Here is a 26,123-nt window from a genome sequence, read left to right on the forward strand (position 1 = left end):
CTCAACTACCTTTGTGTCAGGGGCAGGTCAGAAGAAGTTTCAAGAGGCTGGACACAAAATGCTCAGATGGATAAAGTAGTGACCATCCCTGCACGTACCTTACCATTTCAACATCCGTGTGGGTTTTTGTGAGAGGAAAGCTTGTGGACTGCCATTACAGGTCCCTTCTGGCCTCAGATGACTTTGGCTCAGGCTCATGTGTCACCCTGAGCATCTCATTATCTCAGGCCTTGCCTAGACTAGGGCTGGAAATCTTGCTGGCATGCCTGGATGGGGCTTACTGCTGTTCATGCCTCCTTGGCTGGCAGTTGTAATTGAAGCTTCTCCTGGATTCTGACAGCGCCTGCTCACCTTGGAGCAGTGATTGCTAGTGCAGTGGAGAAAATGCTGGCAAGTATGGAAAGGTCTGTCACCCGAGTGAATAAAATAGACTGTCCTTGTCTATTAATTTCTTCAGACTGTGACTTAAGTAAATTCTAATCAGTCTGACTGTGAGGGGTTTGCTTCTTTCCTTGATGGAGGTTGATGTGACAGTGATGTGCAGCTTTACCTTTACCTTGCTGTTTGATGGTGTCCACTTCATGTTGGACTTTGCTCAGTTGCTCCATTTCCATCCCTCTATACAGTGTTGAAGTTTGCATTATGTGTTTCTTTAGAGCTCATTCAGTGGTTTGGATCTTGTCCATTGGACCAACCTGTTACAGGTTCTCAAAGCTGTGTGAAAGCCTGACATGAGCTGGTTATGAGCTTTGCACAGTGGGATACTGAGGAGCTGAGCACATGCGTGTTCCTTGGCATTCTGCACTGCACTGGTGTCTGGCTCTGTCATACATGGGAGAGTTCACTTTCTCCTCTATTTGGCAGCATTAACACTCTTACACCTGAAAAAAACCACACGACAAAACCTAAATGAACCGGGTGGAGTTGTAACTGCTCAACTTATAGAAGGGCAACAAATGGGTTTTGTCCAAGAGGCTGCAGGTGCTCCCCAAGAGATTTGATCTCAATTCATGGTTAGTGTTTGAGTTCATCTCACTTCCTGTTCTGGCCTTTAATCAAATCTCTGCATGTTTGGCTCTGCAAGGAGGGAGATGTCTATTCTGCATCCAGAAACAAGCATGCCAAGTAGGAGCCACAAAATTAATAATTAGACAAGCGTCATCATCATTAGTTTATTGTGAGTGGGAAGATTTAAAAATCTCTAATTTGTTTCCACTGACAGCAAGATAACAGACTAAACAGCCTGACCAGGCCAGTCCCTGATGCAGCGTTTTAGTATTTCAGGATTAATCTGTGGCCCTTTCTTTACATTTTGCTTGTAGATGCTTTAGATTCCAAGATATTTCAGAAAGCCAGATTTAACCAACAGTAATTTGCTGAGGCAGAGATCTGATCAAAATGAAGTCAAATTTTTGACAGGTGTTTCAAAGTGCTGCTGAGCAGAAGGAAGGAATTGCAGGTGTGTCTCTGCCTGTTACATGCAGGTGGTTTTGTAGGGCAGAAGTTCTCTTAATTCTTACTAAGGTTCAGCCCAATTCATGGTAGTGTCAAATAAAAACCTCTTCTGCTCCTCCCTGTCCTGTGCTTCCTCCACCCACTGTTTTATGTACCTTGAAGTGTCATGGTGGCTTTCTGCACTCCCCTGCAGCCTGTGTTGAGGGATTTCTTTGGCCATCCACTTTGATGCAGTTGCAAGTGCCAGGCTGAGTAGAATCTGCTTAAGCCTTAATGTGAAGGGTAACCCTCCTTCCCCTCTCTGGAGCTGAACTGATTATAGGTGCTGGCTTCTACTCCCCTGTCAGCAGCTGAAATCCTGCTGCTGCTGAGTTCTCTCCTTGGCCAAGAATTTCCATGGCAGCCCTGGAGAACAGGGGTAGGCAAAGACCCCTGTTTTGCCATGCAGAAAACTTGTGCTTAGAGTCGCAGAAGAGACATGGGCGCTAGCTGGGGAGCCTGAAGAGAGACCAAGAAAATAACCTTTTTCTAAAACTGTTGACGTGCAAACTGCTGCTGTTGCATGCCACAGCCAGTGTCCCTTGAGGGCTTGCACCCAAGGTTTGATCTTGTGTATTATTTTTGCGTTCCAACCTGTCATTTTACTATTAGCACTTGTCTCTCAAGTACTTCCTTCCAGGGTAGTTCTGGCTTGGACTTCTACACAAAAACTTACTACTGTGTCACTAGCCAGTTAATTATCAGTAAGAATAGCAAGGTCCTGGAGGACTGGAGTAAGAAATTTATGTCAAACACACTGCTCTCTTTAAAATTCAGTTATTCAGATCTTATACCAACGTGTGATGGTGTCAGTTTTTTCTTTTCCCAAGGTGTTCTCTCACCCTCAGTTACCACTGCCACTGGAGACTTGTTTTGCAGTGACTCTGGGGAAGGCACTGAATTCCTACCTTATACCTGCCTGTAAAATAGGAAGGTGGTATCATACTACTTTTTTCTTCAAGTGATGTACGCAAAGGAGATGCTTTCCATCTTCAGGACTGCCTGAATTAGTAATCTTAGCCCAAGGGACTTCATCAGTCACAATGCAGAGAGAGATTATACGATTCAGATGTTCTGTGAAGCCACTTGTCCTGCCAGCAAACTGCAAGTGATGATGGGTCACTGCTCTTATTCTCAGTGGTGCTCTACTTCAAACTTTGCTAAGCATTTTACCCACAAAAGTCTATTCTTTTTCTTTTCTTCCCTTGTTGTTTTCCAGATGATCCAGTATTGCTGCTGGATTGTGGAGGAGAGGGTTAGGATGTGACTGAAAGATTTTGGCCTCACTCCTAGTTGCTGTAGAAAGGGGGCTGATGCCACTTCCATTCTTCTGGATGCCACCACAGCCCCTTGGGGGGAACTTTGCACACCAAGCTGGAAGGTTGTAGTGGTTTGGTCCAAAATACTCATTACTGTTTAATGACTCTTTAGGCATGTAAGAGTTGAAGAATGGGTGTGTCATGGATCTTAGGCAGCTGCTTTGTCAGCTTGTATGCTGTTCAGCTCCACCATGGGGCTCTTCTGGGGTGACATGGGGGTGTTCGCTCCTCGTCGTTCAAAGCCCCTCGAGATGTCTTCAAAAGTCCTGCCCTTGGTCTCTGGCTCTTTGAAGAATGTGAAGACAAAGAAGATGACCAGGAAAACAAGGAAGATGAAGAAGACATAGGAGCCACATAGTTTCTCTGCATAGGGGAAGAGCATTCCCACCAAGAAATTGGAGGTCCAGTTGGAACAACCGGCCACTGCCATGGCTGCAGGTCGTGGGCCCTGGCAGAAGAGTTCTGCCACAATGAACCAGGGGATAGGGCCAGGGCCAATCTCAAAAAGAGCCACAAAGCCAAAAGTGGCAGCAATGCTGATGTATCTGATCCAGTCCACGATGTCCTTTAGAGCTAAAGCTACAGTCATAACAGCAGCATGCACAGCCATGCCAGCCAAACCAGCTGAATGGAGGGTCCAGCACCCTGCACGCTCCACCAGGAACAGTGACACCACAATATAGAGCCAGTGCTGTATGGTTTGTGTGCCAGGGTCCCACAGTGTCAGAGCTGCAGTCTGCAGGCTCTGAGATAAAGTTAGATCTCTAGAATGAGGAACAGGGAGGATATTTTTATATACATAAACCCAAAACTCGGGTACTATTTACAGAATTAAGTGTCATGATGATAGTCATGTGTCTCCGCTGCCACTGGTCCTATAGGCCCTTAATAAGTTGCTTGTAGTACATTACCTTGGAACCATGAACTGAGATGTCTACAAGAGGGAGTCTGCACAGAGCAGCTCCTGACATTGTAGGATTTTGAGCTGCATCTTGGCACTTGAACTGTTAAAAAGGAAGGAGACCTTGAAAGCTCATTCTAGACTCGTCCTTGGTCTCAGACAAAGTTAAAACCAAACTAATTTCAGAGAGGGGTTGTATTAGGGAAACAAAAGATGTTAAAGCTCATCTCATTTTCTACTGTACTCTGGAAGGGTTACTCCCCATTCTGCAAAGTGGTTTCGTTAGTGTAGGGTATTGGAGTCACATTGAGTGACCTGCAAGTTGTCTTGATTTGCTGCAGCTTCATTACTGAAGAGATTTTTTTTGAAGATTGTTGCATTGCTGAAATTGGTAGGTCTGTGTGAGGTGTTCAGCTACCCAGGCAGCAGTGTAAACCTTTAGTAGAGGCATAAGAATTTCTATTATCTGAAGCTTATCTCTCATCTTACCCAGGCTAGGTAATGCAACTTTCACAGGCAGCATCTGGTCTAGAAGGACTGTGTATGGGGGAGAAGGCCACAGTTAGCTTAAGCCCTGGAAATCTTTCAGCTGTCTTCGTTCTAGACATCTGCCTCAGTTTTCCTGATGGCAGTGGACTTGTGCCCTGCTGGAAGTTGCTTACTGTGTGTGCTTGTGAATATGAACCCCTTAAGAGACTCTAGGCAAGTTTGAAGACCAGCCAGTATTTAGCAGTCCTAGCAAGCCTTCAGACCTGGCTCTTCTGAGGATGAACTGCTTGCAGCAGTAGAGTTTTACAAACACTGCTTTAGTATGGCCAGTGCTGTGGGAGGAGAAAGAAACCCTCATTTGAAGACCTTCCCGAAAAGAAGCTGCGTCCACCTAGGCAGTGCTTTGCTTATCAGCAAGGTTGGACTGAGAAGTGGTGGCACGGGCACTGTCTGAGGACAGTTAAAGTTACTGGATGGGCGTGGAAGAAGTGCATCAAGTGCCTCCAGAGACACTTGGTACAGGGAGATAAGCACCGGGCTGTCCCTCCAGCTAATTAGACAAGCATGAGTTGTCAGTCTGGAAATCTAAGATACCATCTTTGGATTAGGGGGAGGCTTAAGTATAGGGCAACACTAATTACTGATTTAAAACAATCACAGTGATTGTGTAATATTCCCCTGGCACTAAAGAAGCATTATTGCCTACTTATGGATACAGGTGAACAGTGGGGAGAGCCCATCTGTCAGTTGCTGGGTGTTTCCTACAAACTCCCTTTGGCTCCAGAAAAATGTTGTTTTCCTCTTCAAGTAGGACACTTGATGTTATACTTGCCACCTCCTTCTCTCAGAGTTTGAAGAGTATGAACACTTTGAGCTGCTTTGTTCATGGCTGCTTGCACACCCGAGGGAAGAGTAGGTTTGATTGAGTGCATGGTGACTGTAATGCTTTGTAGAGGCCTGACCTCTGGGGAGGGTATAGCTGTACTGGTAGAAGCAAAAACAGAGAAGTGGACAGAGGGCTGAGAACTTCCACCCACCCTTCCTGCAGAGCTGCAGTTTGATACTGCCTTGCTGATGAGATCTCCGCTTAGTCTTTGTAGCACATGGGTTCCAGGTGCTGTTCTAATATCTCTGAACTTCTTGCCCAAGGGGCTTGGCTGGCAAAGCAAGTTATGTTGTTTACACTGCCCACCTTGCAGAAGTGGTGAACTACTGCAGGTTGGATGCCTGGTTACTTTTATACTTGAAAAAATTGCTCCATTTGGCTAGGATGGAGATCTCCTGAAGGATCAGAGTTCTTTGTTGTGGAAAGTCAAGGTCTGTCGAATATACCTTGAACTAATTTTAAACTGAAGTGACTACACAATTAGGTCCTGAGACCTGTGAAGAAGGAGACTTGTTGGTACAGTTGTGTTGCTGTGTTGTTTCCACAGCTGTTGGGCTACAGCTAACCACATATACAAAAAAAAAAAAGGCACCAAAGGAGTGTGGTCATATTTACAGGTTGGTTATAAATTAAGCTTACTGGCTGGAAGTTGAGAGATACCTTCAGGAAGATGACTGGAAAGAGCTGGTTATTGAATGGTGCTGGCTCTTGCCTCCAGTGATTGTGAGTGGCAGCAAGAGGCTTGTCTCTGCATGCTTGTGTCTGGAGCGGTTGTGTTTTGAGCAGTTGTCTGGGGAGGTTATGGACTGCATTGACTTTTTGGCAAATGAAGATGACAGTGAAACATGACAAAGATGATAATCTGATGTCTAGAGCATAAGAGAGTGGAACATCATTTTTAAGGTCAAATAGCAATATTGGAAGAACTCCCAAGGATAGGCAGGACCCTAAGAGAGTAGTAGAGCATTTTTAATGTGCTTCAAGTTTCCTTCCTTGAAAGAAGGAAGGAAATCTTGAAGATGATTCAAAATTTCCTGTAATGTTATCCTAAGATAAAGTCTTACTTGAGAATTGCAAATCATGCACTTTCACTTAGTCTGAGGTCAGTGCTGTTTTCCTAAGTGCTGAAAAAAATCATTGACTTAGGTACCTGGTTTAATATTGCCACAGCATCTTAGGTAACAAGTCTTTCCTTGTTACTGTTTGGATTAATTTATTCTATGTGTTGAGCCAGTTGCTTTACTGTGAATTTTGTCGGTTTTTATGCTGTTACGATGGTAGTATCTAAGCTGAGTAACTTTGGGCTGTTTGGTCTTTGTCAGCTTTCCCCTTTAAATTCATAATTTTGAACTCCAAGGTGGCATTAAACATAAACCTCTTTATAGTGGCTTTCTGCTGGACAGCTATTGATGGAAAATTTGGGTGTTACAAAGCACATTGTTTTGATGGCTCATTAGTGAAACAGAACTTCTTTTCAGTGACAGAATTGGGGTAGTTTTTTCTCTTGGATTATTTTGTCTACATGTTGAGCCTAGCCTGTCTCTTCAAGGGCAGACTATAAGGCTTGGAGGAGGACTGGAGAAAACCCTTGCTCTGGAACTTACACTGGCAACCCATCTCAAAACTTGGAGGAGCTCCAAACACAGGACCTGTGCCACTGAGTTATTAATTTTGAGTTCTGCATGGCTGTTCTTCTGTGGGAAGAGGTTGTACTCAACATCCCAGTCCAACCAAAGCTGTTTATGTCTTGTAACACTGGCTACCCGGAAGGTCCAGGAACAGAAGTAGACCACTGGGGCTGAGATTGTGTTTTTCAAAGATTGTTATGTGGGGAGCATCTGCCCAGATGATTGCAGACTTGATGGGATGCAGCAGCCATATGCTTCATTGTCTGAGAAGTTAATTTTTTTGTCAGCTTGGGTCTTGTTTTGTTTTTCTCAGGTGTTATTTTTTCCACTTCCTCCTGTGGGGAAGAGGGGAGTCAACAAACTTCCTAACATTGTAGAAAACTTTTTTTTTTGAGATGTGCTACTTAAACACCTGTTAGCTGGTAGATGCAAGCTACATTGAGCTTTTCCTCTTGGCTTCCTATTACTGTTTTCCTCAGGATTGAAAGATGTTTCTGGCTCTTCTTCCCTCTTTGCATTTGATAGCGGTGCCATAATGTATAGTGGATCTTCTTTAGACTCCTCAAGGTTGTGGACAAATTTGTTCTTCTGTAGTGCACCGTGATTTTTATCCTGTGCCTTCCTTCATGTGTTTAAAAAGCGAGGAGTGTGGAGAGAAATTTGTTTACAATAGTTTGCTTTAAAGATTGCTTCTGTGCTTGTAGGCAGAGACTTCTTCAATGAAAACCACATAGAAGACAGACCTGAAACTTTGAATGCTCCTTTCTCATGGCAGTATGGCCAGCTAATGGTTTCTGGACGTGTTGGGACTTGCCTCTGTGTGATGTTAATAAAAAATGGCTATTCTGTGGTAACTAGCACTCCTTCACACCCTTCTGTAATCTGAATTTTCAAGTTTAAGCAAGTTCTGCATTTCCATTTTAAAAGCAGTTAAGACTTTTTTCACCATATTCTATCCCGTTTAACAGACGAGTCCCTTTCTGAACATGTGTGCAGCTTCTGGAGTCCGGAAACAAACTCCTCAGCTAACTTGAAGGGTTTCAGCTAGAATGTGGTAGCAGTTTAATACCAGTTCCCTGTCCCTTCTCCAGTAGCTCCGTGCTAGCCAGGTGTCCAGTGAAATGCTTCCCTACTATGTGAAAATCCTTCCACTGAATATTTAGACACTGCTGTGTGTAAGACTGTCTCCCGTAACTGGAGTGTCTGCAGCAAAGAGCAAGACCAGCCTGTGCTGGAGGGCAGGGCAGGGGCCAGTATTCAAAGCTGCAGACAGGGAGACCTGGATGAAAACATCTGCTGTGCTTGTACAATTGTGGAAGTGGCTCTGGTTTTGTGCCTGTACTGCCATGGGAGTGAGTGCCATGTCATGAACATTTTGGTTGAGGATGGGAAAGCTCAGAGTGCTTCTTTCAGGTTTGGTGCTAAACTGACCCAAGTGAGAAAGTGTAGCATTAGTAGAAACAGCAATAAAAAAGGCAATGCTTCCTTCTAGCTTGGAGTTTTCATTTAGAAAGAAAAAAGGTGTTAAGAGTAGTGATTGGAGGAAGTGTTGACAATTTTAGAATTTAAAATCAAATCCCTCTTGAGGTGACTTGAAACAAAATGGTGGGAGTTTTGAGTGTCCTTGAGATGGTTCAGGTTGGGGTAGGGGTCATTAGCAGTAATCTGTCACAGCACTAACTTAAAGCTTGAGGTGCTGTGTGTGCAGTTGCAGCCAAAGCTTCCTTGCTGCTCTGGAGGTGAGTTTTTGCTGGCAAGGAGGGAGCTTAGTGTACAGACAAGAGCAATCCCTTCTGGCTGAGGGTAGGATTTTCCCAGCAGTTGGTTGAGGTGAGCCCATGGGTGTACAGAACCAGTTTTGATCCCAATCAGCCAGCGGGAATTTGAACTGGTTGCCTTGAATGGAGTGACCTGCACTCTGGTGACTCCTGCGCAACCAGTGTGGGAAGCTGGGACACATGTGGCAATGCTTGTAGGGTTAGGGAAATGCTTGGAGGTTAAGCCCTCAGAGTTGAATCTAGATGCTGTGTTTGGTGGTGGTAAGATGTGGCCAAAGAGGATGGGGGTGACATAATGAACTGAATAGTCTGCTGTGCAAAGGGTGCTTTTGTTTCCAGGCTGGGGTTCTTGTGTGCATCTCGTCTGTGTCAGGTCTACTTTGTTTTATTAAGACTTTTGTGAAGGCTTTATTTGCTCAAACAGAAGGTATTTAGATTTGCTGCCCCAGTGCTTCCAATTAGTGAACTTGTGCCTCCAGCTTCCTTCCAGTTGTTTATTGAACCAGGTGTCTGCTGCAGTCTCTTCCCTTACTCTGAGCTTGACCTGCTTTCCTCATGTTGGCAGAAAAAGTAGGGCAGATTTCTAGCTTTGAGTATTATTAGCCAGGAAACAAAAAGATGCCCTGGGTTTTTATCACCCCCTTCCTAAAAGAGCTAACCTGTGATGAGGGAGTGCTTCAGGAAGCACTATGGTGATGCCAGGAGCCCTCGTCTGCGGGCAGGTGGAGGACAAACCCCTAGTCTGTTCCCTGGCCATCTTGTGGCATTCATTTGGCTGCAGATGGAGGGACAAAAAAAGTCCCTGATGAAGTCCATGGACAAGAGAGTTTATAGGGTTCAGTTTAACCAGAGCCCAAACACACGGTTAATTTCTTTTTTCTTTTTTTTTTTTTTCTTTTGCATAAGCCAAAAGCTTCTGAGGTGATACTGTGCCTCTGAGTGGCAGCAAAGTCTGTCCTGACCTTTCTTGTTGTGGCCTTGGTTGTCAGAACTGTGTTTAGAGTGTGCCAGTGAATGCTCTTTCCTGGAGGTGTGTAGTTGGGATGTAACAGAATTCAGCCTGGAAACAGCTTGAGCACCTAGTTTTTGAAAGCTGATCATTTTACTTTCCTGGAGCCCTGTGTTAGTGCTTTATCTTGCTGACCAGCTGATGACATTGATTGCTGAAGGCCAACAGTCAAAACAGCATCCAGACCTCTTCCTGCTTTCACTTAAAGTAGATAGGTTTTCCTGGTGACCTGTTTAAGGATTTTGTCCCCACCTTTTTGGGTGGATGGTGGCAGTTGCAATAATACTGATTATTAATCAGTAGTTACTTTAAGCCACAATTTTATTGTCTGTCACTAAAACTTCCAGGGACCTGATGGGTAACTGCTATTGTAAAGAATAACCAAAGGTTTTTGTCCTGACCTACCTTGTTTGATTCCTTAAAATAGACCAATGCTGCTTGTATCTGACTTACCACAGCTTCACAGCTGTATATGAATAACCTATTTTGTGACATGCTTTCAGTCTTTTTTTTTCTTCCAGTCTTAATTTAACCTATAATACTGTTCTTTTTCATTTCTTTCAGAATGGACTGCTGAATTGGGATTTATTGCAGACTCAACTGTACAGTGCTGCTCGTTGCTTCATCTATTACCAGTTATTTAAATTGGACTTTTAATATCCTGCCAGCTGCTGTGCACACACACATGCTGCATTGTTGCCATTCTCAGAATTGCATCTTTGAAACCCAGGCCCTCAGTAACCTTCATCGAAGAAAGAGGCGACCTCCTGCGTACGTTTGTACAGGGAGATTTTGGCCCTGCTGCCCTCTGGCTTTCTGGCTGGTGCTGTATTTCTGAGACACCATGGAGCCCAGTATGGAGTACTGCTTAGCGCAGGTGCTGCAGAAGGATGTTGGAAAGAGACTTCAGGTTGGCCAGGAATTGATAGATTATTTCTCAGATAAACAGAAGTCAGCTGATCTTGAACATGATCAGACTATGCTGGATAAAATGGTTGATGGACTGGCCACTTCTTGGGTAAATTCCAGCAATTATAAGGTAAGACTTTGTCATGTGGAATGTGATTACTGTCAGATGTTTTGATGTCAAGTGCTACTTGATCTAAATGAAAGCTGTATAATAGACATTCTATTATACTGTTCTGTAAGCTGGTAATTACACTGAATCAGTGATTGTTGTTCCAAATCTTGGCAGCTGATAGCTGCTATGATATTGAGGACTCAAGGCAGTAAGAATTCAGTAAATGGTGTTTTAAGCACTAGTGGATTTACATTTGGTGTTCATAGATTGTGGTATCTTGGTTTCTTTGTGTACCTTGTTAGCTGGTGGCACTCTTTAATCATGCCAGTAGTTAGCAATGTTGTTGATTTCCTGCCATACTAAAAGATTTATAAAACTGAAAAAAGCATATATAAACTGCACTTGTTTTCACTGTCATTAAACCTTGCTAGACTTCTTTTCCTATTTTCTGTGGGCAACACAGTAGATCAATTGTACTTGGCTCAAGAAAGGTAATGTCTTTGTGAGTCTTCTGTTGAGTTTGATAGTGTTGAGATGAGCTGGTAGGGCACGGAACTCCACTGCCTTGTTATCCCTGTCATGTTACTTCATCTCCCCACAGGTTTAGAGAGAAAGTCCTACCACAGCCATGTACTGTGGGAGTGGGGAGGGATTCTCAGCTGTGGCTTGAAAAACTCCTGTCCTGGTCTGTTCATGAGGCTCTCTGTAATAGAGTACTGAAGCTATTATATGGGATGTAACAGTGTTCCTTTTTGATGAGTCCAGAAGAATCTCAGAGTGAAAGTTCCTACAGAGCTGAGCCTGAAGATATTTCACTGAGGGTTGTACTGGAGTTCACACCTGTAGAAGTGAAGGAGAGACTGGCTGTATAGGTTGTAAGTGCTCTGGAGCTCAACATACTCAAATTAATTAAAATTATTTTTGACAGAAGTTATGATTGGGAAGTGGTTGTGAGATTGCAGTGTTCTGCACAACTGCATTTCTTTCTCTTTGTTTTTGTCAACAAGCAGCTGCTGTAGAAGCTGTTTGGCATGTAGGGGAAAAAATCCCCAAACACTAAAAACACGATCACCAAACCACCAAAGCTGATATGGTCTCAATAGAGGATCCGTTCTGGTAACCTTAGAGCACAGGAAGAAATTCTTAGTTTGCTGTTGTGAACAAGCAGTATACATATAATTTTCTGAGAGTATTGCATATTCTTATTGCCCCTTTTCTTGCTAGTTGGTTTTCTCTTACAAACTTCCATGATTCTGGGTGGAAGAGTAACCCAAGCACAGTAAAATTGAAATTGTTACCAAATGTGCTATTTGCATGGATTTCATGAAGTGATGTGAATCACAGAGCTGTGCAGTGCTTTGCAATCCCTGTATCCCACTTAGTTTGCAGAATTTCTATTCAGATAACTTGCTCGTCTTCCCAATCTTTAGTCTGTTGAACTACACACTTATGATGATCTCTGTGGTATTCCTTTTCCAGTAACAAACTGGTGGCACTTCTGTACTGCAGGGACTCTGTTCCAGAACTCATGCTGCTGAGATGGCTGTTCATTAATGTGTGTGTTCTATAGATAGCATTTGCTGTAATTAATAAGTTCTAGTAAGCGTAACAGAGACATGTCTCAGATGTCTGGAGGGTGTTTTCTCAGTGAATGAGTATAATAGGAGATGTGAAGCTTTTGAGTGGGGCAAGCTGACTGTTTGGAGGTCAGTGATGTGGTGAAGTCTACTTCAAGATCCAGCCAAGGCTTAGTGCACCCTCTTTTGCCAATCTCTTCCTTTTGTTTTAATGCCTGCATCATCATTGCCTTTTTTCCTGACTGCTTGTGGGGTGTGGTTTGGAAGCTCTGCTTTTTCTGGTGTGACAGAGCACAGGGGAGCTGGTATCATTTGATCCAGTTCATGGATTAGTGTGTCAACTTTAGGAGTGAAAGGCCAAGCATCACTGCTCTAGGATAGCCATCTGGAGAGCTAAACTGCAATGGTCTGGTCACAATGGAAGAAGCTGAAATATATGTAGTCTGTTCTCACCTCAGTCTCTTAATTTGAAAAAGTATCAGCTTAAAACAAAGATTGAGATCTGCATGATTTGAATTTGATTTGATTTGAATTTGAATCTGATTTGAATTTTCCTAATACGTGAGTGATAAAGTGTGTGTTCTCAGAATAAGACTGAGTGTGGATAACAGATCCATTATCTTGGGACAGCATGCAGTTGATTCATGGCTCCTGCCTGTCTAGGACTCCTCTAACTAAACCCTTGTGCTTATATGTTATCACTGAGGAAACATCAGCAAACAGAGAAGTGACATCTCTAAGGCAAACTAGTTCAGTTTGGATTAAAAGGAGCTTGAACTGATGATGAAATTGCACCTTTACAGGAAGGGCTCGAGCAGTGTCCCTCATTGGCATACAAGTTTGATCTGTGTATGTCATGGCCATCACTGACCTTTGTAGGCTTTGCTGTTTTTCTGTACATTGTTTCTATTTTTTTGTGACACTATTTTATGCAGCCCTTGACCTCAACACAATGACTGTAGACAATGGAGTTGTCTTTTTCAAGAGATTCAGGAAGAAATAGAATGAAGGAGGGCAGAGATGCTTTTCTTTGCTTGGTGCTATCCAAGTCTGTTAAAAACATCATGTGTAAAACATAGTGAGGCTTAACATGCTTCTGATAGCGCTCAGTACTCTGAAACTCCTCTAACAAATGGTCTTGTGACCTGATCACTGGTTCCTCCTTTGTACCAGGCAGCTGCCTTACGTGCAGAAGGCACTTGGATAGTTCAGGATAGTTCAGCTTTTCAAGTCAAGGAAACATAAAGGTGATTATATGAAACAAGGCACTGAGGTCCAGTGCAAAGCCATTTGCATGTTTGTGCTTGCCAGCAGTGTGCTTGAACTGCACCTAACAGCCATTGCAGGCTTGAGTTTTCCCAGCAGTACTTACTGGTGGGTAGAAGACAGACGAATGGGGCAGAGTAAAAAGATGAATTCTCTTTGAGAGCTCTTACTCTTCTTTGGAGCACAGTTGCTTAGAGCAGACAGCCTGTGTGTGGGCACTAGGAGTTTTGGATTACACCAGTGAGGTTGGGCTGGGGAAGGTATAGCAGGATGCTGCAGACCAAAGAGGAATTCTGCCTCTGGTCTGTTTCTTCATTTTGGGCTTTGTTTGCTTGGTCAGTGGTGTTTCAGGATGGTGGTTCTGCTTGACTTATTTCTTTCCCTGATAAGGATACAAGAGAATTATTTTGGTGAGCTTTGAATCTGTGAACAATAACTAAGGCCTGCACAGAGCTGTCTGTTTTGAGACATGAGGCAAAACAGCACAGCAGTGTCAGAGGCGTCAGCGTGCCCTCTCAGGTTCACAATCCTATGGCAAGGGGAGAGAGCTGAAATCGTCGGTAATCCCTTGGTGAGCCATCTCGCTTTGAGCTGCTTCTGCAGTATTTAGTAATGCTGATGTTAAGTGTGCAGCATCTCCTGGCTCATCTGTGGCTGATGAGCCTTTCTCAGTACCCAAACCATGGTGTTTCATATTAAGGTGTAATGTAAAGTAATACGTACAGGATCTTAAAGTAGTTTTCAATCAGCCTGATACTCTGAGAGGTGAACTGAGAGTGTTCAGCAGTGACCTTCTCTCGCCTGCTTCTCCTCAACAGTATTGGGAAATGAGGTTTCTTGCACGTTTCTTTTCCCTGGGATGTGTTGCCTGTGCTGTTTGAGTTGAGGTTTCCAGTGGAAACAGCCCTTGTTACTGCAGGGTTTTTTTTAGACAAACATCCAAGATTGAACTCGGAGATCGATGGTGACAGAGCCTTCAAGCAGGTCAGGGTCCAACATACTGAAGAGAGATTCTATTCAGTGTTTTCACATGTTGCGGAGTGGTAGGAGAGGCCAGTTTGAAGTGAAACTGGATGGAGGTTTGCAGTAAGGAATTGGATGAAGCTTTGTATTTTTTTCATGCACTTTGGCAAGTAGTGAATTTTGGTTCTGCACTGCTCTCACTGGACAGGGTTTGCTTTCCAAGGAGAGTATCTCACCTCGCATAGGATGGTCCCTTTGTCCCAGTGCTGCTGGGTCTGTGCAAGGCTCTGTGCCCAGTGGCCTGCAGGACTGGGTTTTGCCTCTGAGAGGCAAGTTAGGGACTGACATGGTTAACAGACCCCCAGGTCTGAGGACACATCCACAGCCTCCTGCTGTGCTGGTAGACTCAGTCTGTCAGGGCAGGGCTGTGTCCTGAGCTTTGTTTTTGTTCATGTATGCAGCACTTCAGATTTGATTTGTTTAGCTCCCAGCTCATTTTGTTACTGAGAGAGACATCATGGTCTTTAAAGTAAAATGTGAGATGTTAATGAGAATTTTTTTGATATGGTGAAATATTGCATGGATATTTTATTTCCCCTGACAAAATACCTAATAGCATTAGAGAAAGCAACCTTCCATTCTGATCTGTTTCTGAATATCAAGCATTACAAGAGCACGTTTCACTGAGCTAAAGAGAAATAAAACTTGCATACATAAATTAGCTGGCTTTCTTAAACTGTGTTTTGAATAATTTTTTTTTGCTTGCTAATTGAAGGGTAGAACAGATGGTGCAGGCTTAGTTTAAAGTGACGTCCATTAGAGTTACTTAAGCTGATGAATGGTTGTTCACTATAAGCATACATTTTTTCTCTATACCATGTTTATTTTGGTTGAAATTCGGTAGAAGAAATCCAGATTTAAGAAATAATTATCATGCATGGTTATGGGCTGATAATGATAATTTGGTGAGTGTGTTTTGTTGAGTGTTTAATGCATGGAGGAAAAGGGCTTTACCATCTGGGGAAGAAAAAGAGACTTGTAAAGGGTTTCCAAGCAGCTGCTGTTAGCTGCTGAGTTTTGAGCTGCTGGGGGTGCATGGAGATCAGTAATGTATACATTCATCTAGCACTTTCATCCCTTTAAAACCTTTTTACCATGAAGCTGAAATTGCTAATAAAAATGAATTAAATTAGTTTAGAGGCACAAAAGATATGAGAAAGGGACTGTGAAGGAAAAGTGATCTTGAGATCTGGACTTGAGAGTAGAGCCTATTCCTTGCATATGCCCATATTGCAAAAGGTATCTTGGCAGAAACTGCTTTTGATGACTTTCCTTGTGGGGAGAAGAGTTACCTTAGGAAGGGCTAAGGACTCATTTGGTTTGAACTGCATTTGTGGAGTGTGCCCAGTCCTTATTTTTAGGCTTCTATGCTGGCATGCTCCTAATAGGTGGGTTTTCCTGCCTTAAACTTGTGGAAGAGCAGTGTTTTGGCTTCAGGATATCCAGTTTCCTGTAGGCATTGATGTTAATTCCCAGTCCAGCTGATGAGTTGTTTTCCCTCTGGCTCTAATAGCTGGACCTGCCTTCCCAGCACTTTAACTGCTCCGTGGGGTAATTTGATTGGATTATGGTGCAGCTCTTACCTCTGGTACCAACAGTGTGGGCAGTGCCACAGAGAGTGCAGTGGAAAATAGAAGATTGTAGCGGCTGGAGTAGATCAAATTCAGTACTAGCTTCAGACTTTTGTATTCAGGGAAGGGGAAGAACTATGTGCTCTAGCAAGTCAGCATTTAGAATTTCCCTGGGGATTTCTCTTCATACTTAAAAGGTAATAATGACTGGTGTAGCAAGATGGATTGTCCTTTTCTGACTGCAGTGGGAAGAACTGGAGTGGAGCAGTAATGCTTTCTTGTTTTATGCACAAATGTGGATGTGCTACTGATGGCATAAAACAAAAGGTTTGTGAACCTGAGTGTACCAAAGAACTACATCTTTCAGTTGTTTACCAAGGTATTACCAAATAAAATATAAATAATGAGAACCTACAGGATCTCAAGGGAGTGTGAAGAGTGAAAACAGTGTTGAAATAATGAGGACAGAAGTTTGTTTCCATAGTGGCACATTTATGCCTAACCTCTTTTCCACTGGCTTTAGAGCTCAATATCCAGAACTCATTCATGAAATGGAGGGGAAAATAACCCCATCCCTGAGAAGAAATGTAGCTTTTGCAAACCGAAGTGTATTTTCTTTGGGTCAGCTCTTTCAGAAGTAGTTGAAACCTGGAACAGAGTCCTCAGGCGTCCCAGAAGTGTCTGCAACACAGCAACCTTACAAACCCTAATGAGATGCTTTAGACCAACCAAGAGTTTCACATACAGTAAAACTCCTCCAACCGTTTTACCTCTCTTGTTCCCACCAAAGCAGCCTAATTGCAACACTTACATGGTGTTTAATTAAAGACAGCTTGATATCCTGTCTTTTGGTAGGTCATAGTGGATGGTGAGAAATAAATGGAAAAACGGGATACGAAGTAAAAGTCTCCCGTACCTATCACTCTGGGCTTGTAGGGATTTGAGTCCCTGATTTTGTTTGCTGACCAAATTAAGTTCCCACAGGATTTGAGTGCTGGGACTAACAAACGTTGTCTGTGACTGTTTTTTTTTCTTCTTTGTTTGGTGTATCAGTGTGGGGGGTTTTTTGTTTGTTTTTTTTCATTTTTGTGTGTGTAGTTTTGGTTTTTTTGGTGTATGTTCTTTTAGGGGGTGGGGTTTTTTTGTTGGTTTTTTTTTGTTTGTTTGTTTTGTTTTTGTTTGGGTGTTTTTATTTTATTTTTGTTTTGTTAGGTATGTTTTCTCTTGGGTGTTTGGTAGAGTGACTCCCTCAGCATTGGCAAGGGCAACAGGCTCTAGTTTGGGACTGGGAGTCTGGGTCAACACACAACAGACTGAAGCATTGTGGTTACTAAATTGAGAGGATAAAGCTATTCCTTTAATGCTGGTGTAGTGTTTCATTTGCAGCACTTCAGTGCTTGTCAGCAGGGTTTATTAGAGATCTAGCACAGTTAGCCAGCGCTCAGAAAACCTTGGTGTGTATTGCTTCACTGCAGGCTAAGGGTCACAGCTGATGCATTGGTGGAAAAGGCAGATTATTGGGGATTTATTTTCATGGGATAAGGGTGTACTAATGCTATTGTAGAGTGCCTTATTGGGCCCTTCTGTGGCATGTGTTGTACAGTTCTAGTTGCCTGTCTGTAAGGAAGGAATTCAAGCTGGAACAGGTGCAGGGAAGGGCTAGTGGGGTGTGCAGGGTATTGGAGAGCCTGCCTAACCAGAGGAGACTAGAGGCTTGGCTTGTTTAGTTTACAGTATGAAGACTGACAGGGAGTATGACTGCTGTCTATAAATACATCAGAGGGGTGACCGTCAGGGAGGGGAAAAAACTCTTAGATTTAAAGGGCAGGGTTAGCACAAGAACGAATGGGTATAAACTGGCTGTGAGTAAATTTAGGCTGCATGTCAAATGAAAGTTGCCTGCAGAAAGATCATTGTAAAATTTGTGGAGCTAAATAGATAAGGACAAGACATTTGGTTTTAGGATAGATCTTGGGATGATTTTGAATAGTTTATGTGCAGTGTAGAGTAACAGGATTATGCACAGTGATAAGGAAGTTTCATTTCAGTCCTTTGTGTGAGAACATGTATGATACTGTGCCTGAAACTGCTTGAAGACTTTAAGTAAAATATTTTAAAGAGTGTACTTGGTTTTGGTCCTCAGAAATCCCAGAGTGACTTACAGAGACTGTTCATGTTGTGCCTGTTACCTATGGAGTAAAATTAGCAGTCATTTATATGCATGTGTGACCCACCTCCCTTCTTGTTTAGTAGGTAGCAGGGTGAGTAGGAGTGAATCCTCACTTTCCCTGACATGACCTGAATGGAAGGTTAGTGTCAGTGCTGGATTTACTGGCACGTTGATTTCTTTGCTAGGCTCTAACTTGTTCAGTGGGGTTTTGTTGTTCTCTTGATGCTGAAAGAAATATTCATCAACCCCCAGGGTCCTCCCACCAGCACCAACCTGTTAGCTTCTCCATTAAAAAGTATGCACATTCTTCCATGTCTTCTTTGTGGGATATTCCTTGAAGTTGTCTTAAAAGCTGTTCTTGTCTCACCCTTTGAACTTCCACATGAAAAAATTGTCTACTGAAAAGTCCCACTGTCAGTGGGCTCTAGTTGCCTCTGACTTGGTCTAGTTTTAATTGAGTCATTTTGTAAGCAGGGAAGTTGTATGAAGCCTCATTTCCTTTGACTTTTTCTATGTAGATTTGCTGGTATCTCTTGCTTTGGTTTTCCTCATGCTGAAGTCTGTGTTTTAGTGGAATCTCTTTTGGTTACTGTATTTGTAAGAGCATATCATCTTTGGTATCTCTGTTTTCCCTACCATGTTAGGTTGAAGTTCGGTAAACTTGGCTAAAACTTTGAGAAGTTGGGAAGAAAAAAGAATATACAAATGTTAGATCAGCAATTTAATGATCTCTTCCTTAAAAATAGGACTGAAAAATACCCGATAATACTCTTTTTTTAACATTCCAGTGTGTTCTTAGCATTAAGTGCACCTATGGGATTTTTTTGGAGGACCAGCTCATGGGACCAGGTAGTCTGCTGCAGGGTTACCTCTGTGTTTCAGATATGCATTTCTGGCTCTGGCAGCCCTTCTTTTTCAGCAGGTGCCTTTTGGAACTGAAAGGTAACGTTACCTATATGGCGGTTGGATCAGCTCTTAGGATCACAGGGTAATTCAGGTTGCAAGGGTCTTTGGACTCACCATCTAGTTCCATCCACCATATCAGTGTATACTGTCAAGGCCCTAAAACTTGTTTCTTACTTGTTTTTTAGAAGAATTTATCAGTAGGTAAGTGTCCCAGTGTCAGAGGTGCTTACATGAATTGACTCCTGTGTAAATGTTTTTGGGATGCCAGTGATGCCAGCAGTTTTGTGTGCTGAGTCACCCAGGGTACCAGTAACAGTTTAACTGAGACTGAGCACAGTCAGATTTGCCCTCCTGCTTGCCTTGCTCAGAGCTGATGGTTGGAATTGTGCTTTGTGTGAGTCTGTATGAAGCTGCCTTGTGTAATTGTATCCTGTGTGTCGTCTGGTCTGTGGCCATATCATTAAATGCGGGAGGGAACACAGTGGAGACATGTAGTCTCTGAATTTCTCCAAATGAATGTTGCCTTCCACAAATCATTCATTACTTTCTTTCTAGATGAGATCTCTTTTTTTTTTAACTAGGCAAAACCTACTGAGTTCCTCATTTGTGCTAAACATGGAACTTTAAAACAAAGCAATATTTGACTATTCAAGAATCGGAGCAAAGACTTCCAGTTATCACACCACGGAGAGCCTGGTAATTTTTTATGGTGTGGCTGGGATTTTAGCCAGAGGAGAAAATGTGTAGGGTTGAATCTGCATTAAGTGTGAGAAGAAAAAGCATTAGTAGCCACAAAAATTTTCTATCCCCAAAAGTAACTCCTGGAGAGAAGTTTGTGGAAATGATGAAAAATTGCACAGTAGAGCCCCATTCTGATGTAGAACCATAGCATGGCTCTAAGGGACCTTAAACATCATCTGGTTCCAGCCCCCCTGCCACTGGATGGGACACCTTCTGCTAGACCAGGGTGCTCAAAGCCTCATCCAGCCCGTCCGTGCCCTTTGTGTGGCAGCTCTGCTCCTACAGGCAGGATGTGTGCACACAAGCACAAAGGCTGGCAAGATTTCTTTGGGGTGTGGAAGCATTGTGAGGTGAACTGTGGTGGTACCGCTTTGCCAATGTTAAGAGTGTTTGTGCCAGTCAGCTGGTAGTTGAGAACCTGGTAGCAGCAAATGGGAAACCTAAAGTTGCTTTGATTCAGCATGTTACGAAATTATATTATCTGAGTAATATCTGCATTTACTGTGAAATGTGTATTAGGAATCAGCTCTTTGTGCTAATTTTCTTTGTCTGTTAGAACTATACTCCATTAAAAGACAGCAAGTTTGCCTTGTATTGCCATGACTCTCCATTTGACTAATATCAAGTGACATAGTTGTGTTTGGTCTAATTGGAAATCCTGCTGCAAATGGAGGCATCAGCGCTTGTGCAGTGACATGGAACAAACGTCTGCTTTTAACAGTTTGGGAGGACTTCGTGTCTCCCTGTTGGGAGCTTAGATAAAGGGTCGCCGCTCGTTCAGTGCGGTGCAGAGCTGGACATTAGACTTTTACTGACGTATGCCCATCACCAAAGTTGTCTGATGGAGCCAGACCTGTTAATACTCCAATTTCTGTAATAGCTCTGTAAAGATAGAGAGCTCTAGCTTTCACATTGGAATAAAAACTGTACCTGAGTTTTGGAAGGAATTCTGTTTGCTCATAGCTGATGGAGTCCATCCTGATGCACCAAACTGTTTAACCCAATACTCCCTAATAAACTATGTATTTTTGTGTGCTCTCATCTGTTCGGAGTGCTGTGGACAGAATGATCCTTGTGCAGATACTGCAGTACACTCCTAGTTTGGTAAATTAACTCCTTGGAGAAGGCAGTAGTGTACTGTGATTAACTCTGAGATGCTCAGAGGGGCACTGCAGTGTTGTATCCTGTGGCATGAAGGGTGCCATTGCTGTGCTGCTGTTGTGTGCATGGCTGAACTGCTTGACCTCCAAAAGGAATTTCTCACACAATGATTGGATGTGGTATGGAAAGCTGAAACTGTACACAGGTTTTAGGAGGTACATGCTCTTGCAGATTGGAATACTTTGTCTGTCTGGCTTGAGCTTTTCTTCCAGGCCTGTATGGGTAGCTTTCCTGGTTTTCCTGTCTGCCTCTTCTACCTTCTTTCCCTTAGGTCTTTGGAAAGTTGTTACCTGCATAATTTTGCTGGAATGTGAATAAGTTATGTGAGTACGTCTGCTTGTGAAAGACTACTAGCTTCAATCCCCATCAAGACCTGAACTTTCTTGTTGCCTTCAAAGAGCTCTGCTTCTTTCTTCATGTTGGTCAGGTCTCATTCTCTCCTTGCAGTTTCATCTGTTTCCTTCTGGAATTTCCTGTTCTATAAGCCTGCTAAAAGTTAATGAGAACGTTTCCTAAGAGCAGGAGGGCAAGTGTGGAGAAAAGTGCTGTGGTTCTTGTTTGAAAAGTTGCACCTAGAGGTGATGTGTGATGGGAATTGGTATTACAGATGGGTGGGAAGGCAGGATCTTGGACCAAATGACAGTGCTTTGAAGGTGAAGATATGAAACATCAATTTGCAGAACAGCTAGAGAGGGATGGTGGTGTGAAAAGAAGGATCATTCATGAAAAAAGGTATCACTGTAAGATAATTCCCTTACAGCAGTAGTGTTATAAATGGGGCATATATTTGGGAAAGGTGGAAGGGAAAGGATGTGTAACAGCAGAAAGGTGAGCTGCTGAGAACCATGTGAGAACTTCAAGCTGTTTTATGCAGATGGGATAGTCTGGATTTTAGGTCTGCATGAAATACTGCAAGTTTAAACACTTAGTAAATTTAAGAAGTATGTTTCAGATTTCTATCAGGGAGACCTCTTAGTTGAGTACTAGGTACTAACATGGTCTTTTCTCAGCTGTTGATCCTTCATTGTGCTATCACTGAGGTATCTGGGGCTGATGCTAATTGATGGCTCTCTGATTGGCATTTCTGAGTTTTCTGATGGCCATTTTCAGGAGGAAGTAGTGCATGAGAATTATAGCAGAGTGTGCTGAAGCTGGACAAACACTTAAGAACAAGGTGGTAGCTCTGTTACAAAACTAAGTCATGTGAGAGCTGGTGTGAGGGTGGCTTGCTGGCTCTTTGGTCTGTGGAAAGCAGGTTTCTTGTGATGTAGTAGTGAAGCTGTGTAGGTCACATTGGTCCCATGGGCTCCCCAGTTCTTTCAGCTAACGTAAAGGAGGGAAATAAGGTGAAGGGAAAGTTGATCTAGACAGGAGAGCCAGGATAAATTGCTGGAATATGTACTTTATACTCTTTGTGGGTACTCCAGACTTTCATGTGGTGTTTTCTGTGTTTTAACTAGAATCCAAATTTATCACAATTGTTTTGCAGGAGTGTGTTTTATGATGATTCCAAGATGATAGGTCAAACATCAATATAAGCATATTGGACTAGGCACAAAGGGTGGCTTTGGTGGTCCTGCTGTTTTCATGTTCCCAGTCAAAGGGGCTCATTTGGTGTGGCTACAGCCCTTGAACACTGCTTAGCAAAGGCTGTGCTTTGGATGGGTGAGGCATGGAGTGAGAAAGCATGGGGAGCTGTGCAAGTGTCCATGTCTCAAAGAACCAGTTGTGCAGACAGGTTGATCCTGGCAGTTCAAAAGGCCTGGATAAAGCCCTCTGGGAAATCTGAGCAGAGGGCTCCTGCATGAGCCAGGAGCTTGGAGAAGAAAGGAGCTGCTAATCGGGGAAAAGATGGAGCTGTGGGGAAGGATGAGGTTGGGATAGACTCTGCTTTCCCTGTGGGAAGATAACCAGTGGTGACTCTCGGGTGGTAGTCTAAGAGGAAGAGAGCAGGAGACATTCTGGTGTGTCTTTTTACATTGGGGTAAGGAAAGCACAGGCAAAGAGAAGAGGCCAAGGGCAGGACTTTTAGATGGTGTTCATCAGGGTGGGAGTTGAGCCAGGAAAAACTTCTGGGACGTCAAGTAGATGCCCTGAGCCTGTTTATCTTCCTTCTGTTTACTTCATGGCTGTCACCATTGAAGTCTGCCACCTTCAGACTTGGAGGATGGAAATGAAATGTGTTACTGGGGAGTTGTTTTCCAGGGATCAGAGGGGCACTTGTGATAAATTAGAGCAGCAGTTCTGGTAAGTGAATGTGTGCTATGAAATGGCTCTACAGCCAAACTTGGCTGAGGAACAACTAAAACAAAAATGCTCTAATAACTGCATTTTTTAATCAGGAAAGGTGTGGTAATGTTGGGACAATGGGAAGTCTGGAACTTAATTAAGAACCAGATCCTGCTGCCACTGAAGTTGGAGAAACTCAAATTGACTCCAACTGCTGCAATATGCCATGTGCAGACTCTCTGGAGATGGGGCCTAATTTTGGATGAGCACCACAGCTAATGTGGGGAAGAAGGGGTCTGTTTATTTTTAGTTTTAGCTCTTCAAATGCTGTTAATAACATGCCTGTGTTACTTGTGTGTATGTTAATAAGGATTAATTTACATTTGGATTTTGTTTCTTATGGAGGTTTTTTTCTGGGAGACATTCCTTTGAGGCATACCTTCAATAATGGGTAATTGGGGGATAACTAATCGTGTTTAGTCTTTTGTTATGGAAGTCAGAGTTAGTGATTGAAATTTATGATTTGCCACTCCCGCTATTTGAAGCTTTTGAATCTGTATTTCCATGTGATAGTTTCAGTGATTTCTAAGTAAAAACACATTGGTAATTCTTTTTATAGTCAATTGTATGTGAATTTATATCAGAAATTTTGGCTTCTGTGCTAGTTACTTTGGTATTGTGTGACTGTGGCATCTTCTAAACCTGCTGTTTTGTATAAAGCTTTTACACTATAGAAGATGGGGGAAAAAAATCTTGGGCTATTACTGTATTTTGTACTGCCCTAGGAATGGATATGGGAACAACTCCAGCCCTCTCTGCTTCTTTGCACTCTGGCTGGGGTGCACCACTGTTGAACCTGTGAGCTCTCAGCCATTTGGAACTTGGTTTATTGTTTAGGGAGCTATAAAAGATAACTCGAAGGAAGTGAGGCTGTTGTCTGTGGGCTTGCACTTGGACTGTAGAGATCCACATCCTTATTAGAAAGTATGTAGATCACTGTATGTTTCAGAAGGCTGAAAACTATTGCTTGTGAATTGGGGGTGGGGAATCCTTTTTTGGCAGATGACAAAAATGCTTATGTTTTTCTGCATTTTACAGTGGTGTATGCAAGGTCTGTATCTATAACAAAAAATAAATTGTTGGTCAGAATTCTTAGTTCTGATTTTCTTTCTTTATTTGATTTAAAGATCTTAAATCAGGTTAAACCCTAACGCTGTTCCAGAAGAAATACTTTATTCATAGAAAATAATTTGTTTCAGTGCAGAGGGAACTGCTTGGGATTTCACGAACTGTATTACATAGGATATCAGATTAACTGATCTAATGAGGCCCTCTGCCTCTAAAAATCTGTTAGTGATGCAAATAATGTAGGATAAAGAGATCATAGTTTCTGCTGCCTGTATTCTTTAAAATTATGTAGCTTGATGATAGACAGATATTGCTGTTTTCAATAATTTTTTTGTTCTCTTGTCCTTCCTGTTTCCTTTGCACTTCCTAGATCAGTGGTGTGAGGAGGATGGTTCCCTCTGCTTCCAGACAATGCTTGTTTTGACATCCTAAAATCCGCTCTTGGTTATTTTGGGGGAAATGTGCAATCTCCTTTGACTTGAATAGAATCATTCTAGGTATAAGCGTCTGAGGAGAGCAGCTGATTAACCAACATTACAAGCTGGATTGTGATTTGGAATTAAGGTTTCAGTCACGAGAGCTGTCATTGTCCAGAACATTGGTTGCTTGGGTTCCTGCTGTGTAATCAGTTGGGGGTTGTATCTTTGTATGGAAAGGGTTACTGTTCTGTAGCAAATACAAGAGCTGAGAGTGAGGTATTTGGAAAAGCTGATCAGCAGATACTTGGTTGTCCCAGGACCTGTGGTGGTGTCCACATTCTTGCAAGAACTTGAGGGTGCATCCTTCTCCTCTGAGGCTTGGCAGGGAGGAAGATAAGGATTGAACCCACATAGGGCTGAAAGAGGTTCTTTGCCACAAGCATTCTCTTTCTCACTGACAGGTTCAGTGTTTGTGGATGACATGCTTAACCTGCATATGGATATTGTTTTCATCTTTGTGCCTGTTTTGAATCTCTGCTGTTCAGTGCTCATTTTTGGAACAGTTGCATACCTGTGAGATGAATCTTGTTTTTTCCTTTTATCTGGCATGAAAAGATTAAAAGGAAACTTGAAAAGAAGCATGTGTGCTTTTATTTGACTTGCACAGCTAATTTTCTCCTTAATGCAGTGAGCTTCAACTTGCTGCTGAAAGCAAGTTTGTGCACATGCACCAGGAGTCTGCAAGGGGAGAATCACAGGGAGATAAATGTGCAGTTCCTGGGGAGCTGTAGATCCCGTTTCCTTATGCTCTTTTGTTAGTGATGAGCTGTAGGTGGTCTGTCTGCACTGTGGACAGTTGAGCCTCATGTCAGTCTTTGTTGTTTTCAAGGCTTGGTGGGTCTCAGGCTGTGGTGGTGGCCCATGCCTTGCATAGTGCCATCTTTCAGCAGGGGCTGTGTTTGTCCAGAGTATTTGGTTTGGAGCATGGACTCCTTCAATAGAGATAATGGTATTTGGTGGCTGATGTCTAAAGCTTTCATTAGAACTAATCTGTATAAAACTTCCTGAAAGTCCTACTTATTAGGAAGAACCTCCCTGCTTCTCCCCTGATCTTGCAAGATCTGATTTAGAAATATTTAGTGCATGTTTTTGCTAAATATACTGTAAGTAGTTGGTTTGGAGGTTCACTGCTCTTCTGATTGGCAGAGTTAATGACATACATATCCTGAAAGTCTTTGATGCTGGATCAAAAGAAAATAAAATGATTTTGGAAGAATGAGATTAATATAAATTTTTAAATTCTGTAGTGCATTTCATCTGAAAGTATCTGGAATTACTTTTCAGACCAACAAAATGGCTAAACCCATCATCGAAGCCTGCTGCTCCTACCTGCCTGAACAATAGACA

At 42.8% G+C, this 26,123-nt stretch overlaps 2 protein-coding genes across 35 annotated transcripts in view; one reads left to right on the top strand and one right to left on the bottom strand.

Annotated features, from left to right (window-relative positions):
- CLASP1 (cytoplasmic linker associated protein 1) overlaps positions 1 to 26,123 on the top strand; it is a 173,836-nt gene that overhangs the window by 2,263 nt on the left and 145,450 nt on the right. For all 34 annotated transcript variants that reach the window (XM_039554510.1, XM_039554511.1, XM_039554523.1 and 31 more), the window contains exon 2: positions 10,069 to 10,543. In XM_039554510.1, the coding sequence (XP_039410444.1) occupies positions 10,349 to 10,543 (195 nt within the window). In that variant the 5' untranslated portion in view covers positions 10,069 to 10,348. The remainder of the gene's footprint in view (positions 1 to 10,068; positions 10,544 to 26,123) is intronic.
- Positions 2,916 to 3,423, bottom strand: LOC109145645 (solute carrier family 2, facilitated glucose transporter member 3-like). Its single transcript, XM_039555065.1, has one exon. The coding sequence runs from the start codon at positions 3,421 to 3,423 to the stop codon at positions 2,962 to 2,964; it is 462 nt and encodes a 153-aa protein (XP_039410999.1). The 3' UTR covers positions 2,916 to 2,961.

The sequence above is a fragment of the Corvus cornix genome, chromosome 7 (assembly GCF_000738735.6).
Source record: "Corvus cornix cornix isolate S_Up_H32 chromosome 7, ASM73873v5, whole genome shotgun sequence".
Lineage (NCBI taxonomy): Eukaryota > Metazoa > Chordata > Aves > Passeriformes > Corvidae > Corvus > Corvus cornix.